This window comes from Cololabis saira, chromosome 9 (assembly GCF_033807715.1).
Source record: "Cololabis saira isolate AMF1-May2022 chromosome 9, fColSai1.1, whole genome shotgun sequence".
NCBI classification, from domain to species: domain Eukaryota; kingdom Metazoa; phylum Chordata; class Actinopteri; order Beloniformes; family Belonidae; genus Cololabis; species Cololabis saira.
This window is the reverse complement of record NC_084595.1, coordinates 15381541-15390952: the sequence shown is the minus strand read 5'-3', so window position 1 is coordinate 15390952 and position 9412 is coordinate 15381541. Positions and strand designations below refer to the sequence as shown.

At 39.1% G+C, this 9412-nt stretch overlaps 1 protein-coding gene across 2 annotated transcripts; it reads right to left on the bottom strand.

Moving 5' to 3' along the window:
- Nucleotides 1-3846: 3846 nt before the first annotated feature.
- Nucleotides 3847-9395, bottom strand: spring1 (SREBF pathway regulator in golgi 1). 2 transcript variants are annotated; one of them, XM_061729865.1, is made up of 5 exons: nt 8912-9395; nt 5191-5347; nt 4963-5114; nt 4600-4713; nt 3847-4330 (listed from the first exon to the last, which is right to left on the bottom strand). In XM_061729865.1, exons 1-5 carry the CDS (start codon nt 9017-9019, stop codon nt 4247-4249), a joined length of 615 nt encoding a protein of 204 aa, XP_061585849.1. In that variant the 5' UTR covers nt 9020-9395; the 3' UTR covers nt 3847-4246. The 2 variants fall into 2 exon arrangements, with proteins under 2 accessions (XP_061585849.1, XP_061585851.1); XM_061729867.1 differs by having other exon boundaries at nt 8924-9395.
- Between the last annotated feature and the right edge of the window lie 17 nt (nt 9396-9412).

The following is a 9412-nucleotide window of genomic DNA, read 5'->3' as shown; positions in this document are numbered from 1 at the left end:
TCAGTGGAAGTGACACAAAAGCACTACGGGATGCTGACCTGATGACGGGACCCTACGTTGATTGGTTTACTTTTTTTTTTTTTTTTTTATCAAAGGATATTGCTAAGATAAAGAGAGGCAAGTTTATCTGCTGTACAGCTTAGGCATGCCTCCTTTGAGAGGTGTATAAATATAAAGCTGATCCTGTGTGACTGACATGACATTACTCCAGGGTCTTGTTATATTAAACTTTGAGTAGCATAACAATGAAATGCACAGCAGGTACAGTATGGCAAAAGCTAACTTTCTTCTTTTTAAAAAAAAAATCTCTGTGGTATTAGGAATTTCGTCCAGATGTTCCATCAAACTTCTGGGCTGCTGAGACTGTGACTGGCTGAGACTTTGCTCTTGAATCTGCAGGTCTTCTGAAGCTCGGATGTGCCTGGATGGTGATTCTGATCCAAGAATTGGCTGCAGGACCTGCACAAAACAGAGACGCTGCCAGGGCATCGTGCAGTCCGAAGGACCAGATGGCTGTGACCAGAAATCTGATTGAAGAGAGCTTGTTGGATTTTGTAAGTAATATACGACTTTTCCTCCTTCCTCGTCGTTTGATACCCTCCCATCCCGGGCTGATTGAAAATCACAGTTTAATGTTTGCCTTCAAAATTTTGAAACGTACATTAATAAGTGTTGCAGGGGAAGTTATCAGTTATAGATGTGATCAGTGTTGGCACTGAAACTGCGTTTTTTACATTCTTCTTCACACTAAGGCACATTTGAATGTCGTGGTTTTATCCACATTAAAGATATTTTCAATTGCCGACCAAATTGTGAACCAACACAAAAGCTCCTCTGTCTGTTTTTTGCTTGCACATCTTCATGGTCCATTTGAGAGCCAGTGAGTCCTCAGTCCTCTTTTTTTTGTCAGACTTTTACACGAGTAAATTTCACAGAGTATGGTGACTCTCAGAATATAACTTGCAATTAAAGCTGCAAGCAGTGATGAACGGGCCCTCGCACCCTTGTGCTGCAGTGGAAGCGCTTGTATGACTTGCATGTAGATTCTTCAGGCCTGGACATTTAGCGGATGACACCAGCCACGACTCTCTATATCAGGGGTGTCCAAAGTCGGTTCTCGAGGGCCGGTGTCCTGCAGGTTTTAGATGTTTCTCTGCTTCAGCACACCGTGATAAAAGTAGCTGTGTCACCAACAGAGTTGTCCAGACCTTGATGGCAAGCTGGTGACGACCGTTAATTTGAATCAGGTGTGTTGAAGCAAGGAGACATCTAAAACATGCAGGACACCGGCCCTCGAGGACCGACTTTGGACACCTCTGCTCTATATCAAACCATTCAAAGGTTATGTCAGAAATTAGGAACTATCAAATATGGACCAATCAGATGAAGGGGGGAGGGGCGTGCTTTTTGGCGTCTAGCGTCGCCACGGTAACGCTTTTGAATGAGAAAAGTAATGCGCATCATCGCAGGATCGAGACGCAAATTTTGATGTATAACACACCTGGGTGCACGTTATGGTTCGGGCGAAGAAGCGGCCTTAGAAATGGCATAAATTGCGCCAAAATTAAACGATTAATTCAAAATGGCCGACTTCCTGTTCGGTTTCGGCCATGGCGCCAGGAGACTTTTCTTTAAGTTGCGACATGATACAGGGGTGTACCAATTTCCGTGCATGTACGTCAAGCCGTATTGTGGGGCTTGAGGCACGAAGTTTTCTAGGGGGCGCGTTGAGCCATTAGGCCACGCCCATTAATGTAAACCATTAAATATCAAATTTTTTACCAGGCCTGGCTTGCGTGCAAAATTTGGTGACTTTTGGGGCACGTTTAGGGGGGCAAAAAGAGAAAAAAGAGAAAAAGAAAAATTCCTACAGATACCCCCCCCCCTCCTGTACAGGGGCCTCTGGTAATCAACAGGAGGGTCAGCAAATGTATGATGTAGAGGGATTACGACTGTTGGCCCTTTTCTTCCAGGACAAAGCCAATGGAGCGGATCTTGGTACCTGGCAACCCGGCTTCCCCATGCTTCAGGTCCCCCCAAATTCTCCCCCCCACGGGCCCAAAGTCCAGTGCAGCCTCCTCTTCATGGCTCAGGGCCTGGAGATCATCTTGGAGGACCAGGAAACCAATCTGAATCCCAAAGATGTTTCACTCCACAAGAAACTCCAGTACACAATCCATAACATCAAGATGCTCGAGCGGTGCCTTAAGAGCGTTCTCGGTGCCGAGTGCCACCACAAACCACCCCGGCCCAAAATGCCTGAAGATGCATTTGAGAGGAAACAGTGGAGTCACACTCTGTTGATGTCGGCTAGAGATTACCTGGACTGGCTGCAGCAGAAGTTTGTCAAAGGAAGCGACAAGGTGAAGCACAAAGCTGCAAACGCAGCACCACAGATTCGCATAGGGACGGAACATCAACTATGATTCTTTTTTTAACCCGACATGGTTTCAGCTGAGAAAAAAAATTCAAGCTGTGAAAATAAGTGTTCATGTAGACACCAATTACTTGGCGTCTTGGTGGTGAGGCTCTTTTTATTCAATAGGGTTATAAATTAGTGCAAGTGTGTCATCCTGTACAACCACCCTCCAGTATTGGGCTACTTAAAATAGCCACTTAAATTACCTTTTAACTCCAATAAAAAAAATTTTATGGTATGGTATAAAATTTTCACAACATATTTATCAACTTGTTGCAGTTTTAGATGAGGGTTGACGCCACTCACATTTCTATTTAGCCTACTGTAGCTTAACACAGATGAGCAACATGCAGCTAGTTTGCTGAAAAGACTGCAAGAGGGAAATTACGGATTTGCCCCCATAACTTTTTTTTTTTTTTTTAAGGCATAGACTCCAATTCTGATCTGTTGTCAGAGGTGGCTTGCTTGCAAAACAGCACTTATAGTTTTCCAATATTTATGTTAAGCTAAGAAGCTAATGCTACTTGTTTACTTGACTGGAGATCAGCTTTAATCACCTATTTGTGCAGGTTTACTAAATGAATAAATAAGGGAATCGTACATGATGGCAACGTCAGAAATTGCTTTGTTTGATCAAACTTCAGCATGGACGTGTCCCCGCGTGACTGTAATTAATCAACTTGCCATGGAAACGAGAAGGGGCCCTGTGCATTTCCTAATTATGACAGTTTGTTTCCTCAGCCTTCAAGGTGATTAATTGTTTTTCTCTGGCGAAACATCCCTTGCGAGTGGGCTACGTTGCCTGAGGTGCAAAGAGAAGCTGATGAGAATCACTGTATGAGAGTATCAGGTTTAGACTCTATTCGGTGAAACTTGCAGCCAGATGGACAGTTCGCAGCAGGTTAGATACGTGTGTCAGACTCCAATCAAACAAATGCAAGAAAACAACACAGTAAAGGCAAGATTAATGCTGCTCACGTTGACTAATGAATTGTATAATTCCTTTCCATTTATTATGTATGACCTTCACATTTTTTTGTTTATTTGTTTAAAATGAATTTTCAAAATCTAGGAATTCACATGGCATTCACAATATTGACATTTTCAATTGACCCTTCAATTGAATTTTTATTTTTATTTATTCAAATGCAGATGTATTTATTTATTCAAATGCAGACTTGTTACATTTCTTTTGACCCAATTTCAAATGAACCCATCACATGTATTTTGTTTTAATTATAATAAAACTGTTCATTATTTCATTTTCATTTTTTCTTCAGCTCAAATCTTTTGCCATCTTTTCAGAAAACCTCGTAAACCTACGATGCATAATAAAATATTTGCTATAAAACTTTAATTTATTTCCAATATATTTTCAAAGTAGTTTAATGTGACTGAAAAATGAAAACATCAGACTTGTTTCACAGTTATTTTATGAGCTAGCTTTTATTAGGTTTCATAAGCATGCAGAATACACAGAAGTAATTACACATTCTTTGCTGCTTTAAACTTTTCAACAAACGGTATAAATGAAGCCTGTTGTCTGACTTGACCTTGATTGAGGCAAATCCCGATGATGAGCTGCCTGTGCTGTAGACCTGATGATCATCATGGATGAATTTATGAAGTGTTCTATGCACTTATGAAGTGTAAATAAAATCGGATAGGTCGTCTCCCCTTTTGAGATCGGAAGTCTTGAGATGTCTTCTGCCATAATGATGCAAAACTGTTCAATACAAAACTTCATCTGCAGCCTCTGCGCTCCAAGCCCTGTTGAGCGTCCTTTCACTGGCTCCTCTTGTTCCTCCTACACCAGAGGTCGTGTTTTTATACAGGAAGGAGCTCCGGAGGACTCTCGCCGTAGCAGTACTTTGCTTGAGGGTTTCGGTAAGTGTTCTCATGCTGGACACTCTGCAAAGAGAAGAGGAATAATGGCTGATGAATCATTTAGTTTTTGTTTTTTTTTCGGTTGACATGTGATGCTTAGTACCGGATAAAATCAAGCCAGAACTGACTAAATATAAAGATATATTTGATAAAGGGTTATAGATGTGGTTGTTTATGGAGGGAAACCACTTTAAAAATGTATGCCTGGTTTTAAAATGCTTCTTTAATGAGTTTTCTGACTTTTCAAGTGTATCATTTATTTTCTTGACTTTTAAATGAAATCTATAACATACTTGTGAAGATGTCCTACACTTGGCCAGGCACAACTCAAAATGATCCTCCACAGCAGTAAAGAGATTCTGAAAACCTTCAGCTGCACGATTCAGGAAACGCTCAAGGAGAGGTTGCTTAAGAAGAGAGCACAGATAAGACAATGATCGCATATAAAACACAAATGTGCAGATTGTAATCTTTTTTTTTCCCCCTAACCGTCACCATAATGCATAAAATGCAAAATCAACAATGAGATGTATCATTGGAAATTTTGCATTTCACAAACATCCGTTAAAATGTGTACATACAAAAGACACAAGTTGAGTTTTCTCAAATGTCTGTTAAATCTCAAGCTTTCACAGACTCTTGATGTGTCAGATTACCTTATCAGGCTGCAGGCAGCAGGACACGCAATACTCGTAGATACTACAGCAGCCGTTGGCCAGGCAGCTTTTACAAATGTACTGTCTGGTGCTGAGAGCGTTGACGTTACAGCAGCCGTTAACCAGCAAGTCTTTCCTCTCACAGACATAACCTGCGAAACATAGACAAGTATTGATTCAACAGTATCACGGACATGTGTGATGCTGAGTAGTGGCTGAGTTGCTAACCAAGTTCGTCTGTGAGGAGAGTCTTGCCCTGGATGGAGTTTCTGCACTGATTGATCTGTCGACTGCTGTTGCCCAGGTTGAATCGAACTTTCCAGGGGATGCGGTGGTCTGAATCTCTAACTTCTAAAAGTGTGCGATCCCGTATGGGTCGCTCCTCCTGCATAATACACACAAAAAAAGCTCATGAAATAATGTTGCTGGTGCAACTAAGGAAAACAAATATTTAAAAAGAAAATTTCAATTAAAGAAAAAGCAAACATTCTCAAATGTTCAGCTGAATATTTCTGTTTATTGAAATGTTAAATCACAACTCTGGTAGGAGTGTTAAGACAGCTTTTAAAATAACAATAGAAAGGTAGAGTAGTGAGTGTCCATCTGATTTGTCAAATATTATATTGACATTCAGACTGCAAATGCATGATACTTAAAAATAGTAGTACAGTACTTTAATTGTGAGTTTTATTTAACTTTTTTTATATGCATGTTGCATGCATGCAATGATACATTTTTGATGTATTACGCAGCAATACGTAGGACTATGTAAAAGTCACCACAGTCTGTTTTCTCATTTTAAATGACCATATCATTTTTATTTAACCCTAAATAAAATACAAACAGTAAACAACTCTAATAATATTAGAGTCGGTTGGCCAATTATTGGCCAACGTACTGCAATGACATTAACTAGAATTTCATTCTGCACAAGTTTGGGAGTCAAATTCCTGGATTTTCTGTCTGTATTTTAACAAAACTAGAAAACCTATTTATGAATTACATTAAAACTTAGACATACAGAATATAGATGTGATATGTATAGATGCTATTTCTGCTGTCCTAAGATGCATCTGATCTTAATCAGGATTCTTCTTGCAAAAAAAAGCATTTTCAATCTAAAGAGTTTAGTTCTTTCAGTAAAAGTGATTCAAAAATTACAACTCGATGATCAGTAAATATGAAATTCGGCCACAATAAGTAAATTAAGTAAGTACATTTTTATTACTATAGCACCTTTCACAGACAACGGAATGTCACAAGTTGCTTCACAAAAAAATAAAACATCAATAATAACACAAATAAAACACTATAATAAAAGTAGAAATACATAAAACAACTGTTTCACTATTAATGGCTCATTTTGTAGTACATCACATAAAATATAAATAAAAGGATTTCATTTTATCTGGATATTTGATGTGAGCAAACCACAATCAGCACCCACATCGTTGTGACTTCCAAAGGTTTATCCCATAAAGTCCTTTTAATATCATCTGGACAGGACAAATGGCTTAGTTCCTAAATGTAAAAACAGGATGTCTTGTGTGATATAAGGACATGCAAAAGCATTTGTTAGGTCTCATTAAACAAACATCAGGAAACTGGACCATATTACACCGGTCATGAAATCGCTACACTGGCTTCCAGTGAGTCAAAGGATAAAGTTTAAAATCTTACTGCTGGTCTACAAAGCACTGAATGGTCTTGGACCAAAATACATGCTGGATCTGTTAGTTCCTATGAAGCTCCCAGACCCCTGAGGTTCATCTGGATCTGGTTTGTTGTGGTTCCCAAGAACCAGAACCAAGCAAGGTGAGGCAGCGTTCAGTTATTCTGCTCCTCACCAGTGGAACAAACTTCCTGTAGACCTGAGGTCTGCTCCAACTGTCAGCTCCTTTAAATCAGGCCTAAAAAACATTACTGTTTACTGAAGCGTACTCTTAATTTAAATACTTACCTGCTATACTCTACTGCCCTTACTTTTAACAACTTGTGCTTTTATTATTTTACCTCTTTTCTTATCATTTTATTTCATTTATTTGTTATTTAAGCATACTCTTAAATCAGCAACATGTGCTTTTTATTATTTTACCTCTTTTCTTATCATTTTATTTGTTATTTACTGTTTAATTGTGTCTTGCCGCTTTTAATGTTGATGTAAACCACTGAATTACCTTGTGTTGAATTGTGCTATATAAATAAACTTGCCTTACCTAGGTCTCATTAAAGCATCTTAAACCTCTGACTGTATTATGTAATTCATAATGTCGATTTGTGTTACGTAAAAGAACTCATGAGTCTATATAATTCTCCATACTCACTCGGGCATATGAAGTTTCCTTTTTTCTTTGTTCATAGAATTTTAAAATTCATTGTTTTAAGTTGGCATTATATTCTCATTTTAAAACAAATTGCCTATGTTTTTAATTTATTTATGTATTTTTTGTGTTCTTTTTTCTATTTATTTATTTGTATTTATTTTTTTTTATTTTTGTATTTTCTCTCTGTTATATTTATCTCATTGTTTCAGTTATTCAAATTAGCCTACTTTAACTAGACTTATGTGTGTAGGGGTTGTGTGTGGGAGGGGGTGAGCAAGATGTCTGTGTGTGTTTTATGTCATGTATGTCTACTGTAATGTGAAATATTGTAATGTTGTATGTTTTATGGGACCCCCTTGAAAATGAGATGTTACATCTCAAGGGGCCTCTCTTAACCTCTGCTCTCCGCGCTGTACAGTCTCTTGCCAAGAACCACTTAATTTATCACTTCTTGCAATTTATAGTACGTTTTTTAGTTTTGTTTTCGTCTTTGTTTTTTTTGTCTTTGCTTACTTGTTACTTGTCCAATATATCCATTCTTTTTCAATGTTTGAACCCAAATTATTAGTTTTGTTTTGTATAAAACCTCCTGAGTCGAGGTTCATAAAAGGGTAGGCATAATAAGCCTTGGCTTCAACCTATACCTTTTCGGTGCCACTTAAAATATTGGACCTTTTTTTTTTATGTTGTACTATGTTGTATCCAAATGGACCGAAATAAAAAAACTCAAATCAAAAATCAAAATCAAGGGGCTATCCTTTAAAAAATTCTAAAATTCTAAAGGAGTAAATCCCCCCCAACCCCGTGTCCAGATGTTCCTCTACTAGTGCAGCGTGTAAACCCTGTGGTGTGTGATCAAGTGAAGAGAAAATCCGAAGTGCTCAGGGAATTGTTCAGAAAAAATCTTGAAGGTGCTCTTTGGTGTTGGGGAAAAAAATATCTTGTCAAAAAAGGGAGTCCAAGGCACTCTTCTTGTGGAAAAATATTAAAAAGCCTTTATTGAAACATGGCTAATAAGTTTAAAAACATGGGAGCCGAGACCCACGCGTTTCGGCGCAAGCCTTCTTCAAGGTACTGCTCAAACAGGAATTCCTAATGATATACACCTGCCCTGCACAGGTAGGAAGTCACATGAACCATTTCCCAGGTAAACATTACATGCAAGCACGCAGGTGTCAAAAGCCAGTGAATGGCCAGGTAGAGGGGGGAAAAAAAACATAGGCTACAAACAAAAGAAAATACATAAAGAGCCAGTAAGTGGCAGCAGGCTTAGATAAAGACAGCTACCAATACTAGAAAACCACTTATAAACTGAGAAGTAATTACAAATAAGGACTAAAATCAATTTCTTCATTTAATCCTGGGTATGTCATGGCCTGCAAAGTGTATATGTAGAAAGTTTCCCTTTGTAGTAATAATTTTAGCCTGTCACCACCCCTAATATTCTTTTTGGTAGTTTCTAGACCTTCAACCATTAACCCATCTGGATTGCTATTGTGTGGTGTGTGAGTGTGTACCTGTTTGAGTAACTGTTTGAGTACCTGTTTGAGTGTGTTGGTGTGTTGGTGTGTGAGTGTGTACCTGTTTGAGTACCTGTTTGAGTGTGTTGGTGTGTGAGTGTGTACCTGTTTGAGTACCTGTTTGAGTGTGTTGGTGAGGAAGTAGATGAGCGACAGCCCGAACACGACCCCGAGCACCCAGCGCTTCCTCAGCAGCCTGCGCAGCACCATCATAGCATGGCTTTCCCTCTACACGCCGAGTTGCAGTCCAAACCATCAAACCACCTCGCTTAACACCTCCCTAACCTGTCCAATACTACCTGGACTGCAAACCGACGCGATGAACTATAAAGAAACGAGCATTAAACCAAAGCTGCTCCACGATGCGACAGCAGCTCAATCTGTCAGGATCCACGTGATGAGCACTAACAAGGCGAATAACTGCATCCCCGTGCAAACACCAGCTAACACATGCTGTTTAAGTTATTACGGTGACAATATCTTCGCGATGAGCCGTAACTACGCGCTCTACTGTAAAAAGAAGAAGATATTTTTACTAGAAATCTGACGTGAAACAAAAACAACAACACGGAAGTGGTTCGTCGGTGAGGACGGCGCTGATTGGTG

Excerpts from the sequence above, each read along its gene's own strand:
- spring1 (XM_061729865.1), bottom strand. The coding sequence starts at position 9,019 with ATGATGGTGCTGCGCAGGCTGCTGAGGAAGCGCTGGGTGCTCGGGGTC. Across the intron at positions 5,348-8,911 it reads TCAAACAGGTACTCAAACAG|GAGGAGCGACCCATACGGGA; the intron begins GTACACACTCAC and ends TGTATTATGCAG. Across the intron at positions 4,714-4,962 it reads GCTGCCTGCAGCCTGATAAG|CAACCTCTCCTTGAGCGTTT; the intron begins GTAATCTGACAC and ends TCTCTTCTTAAG.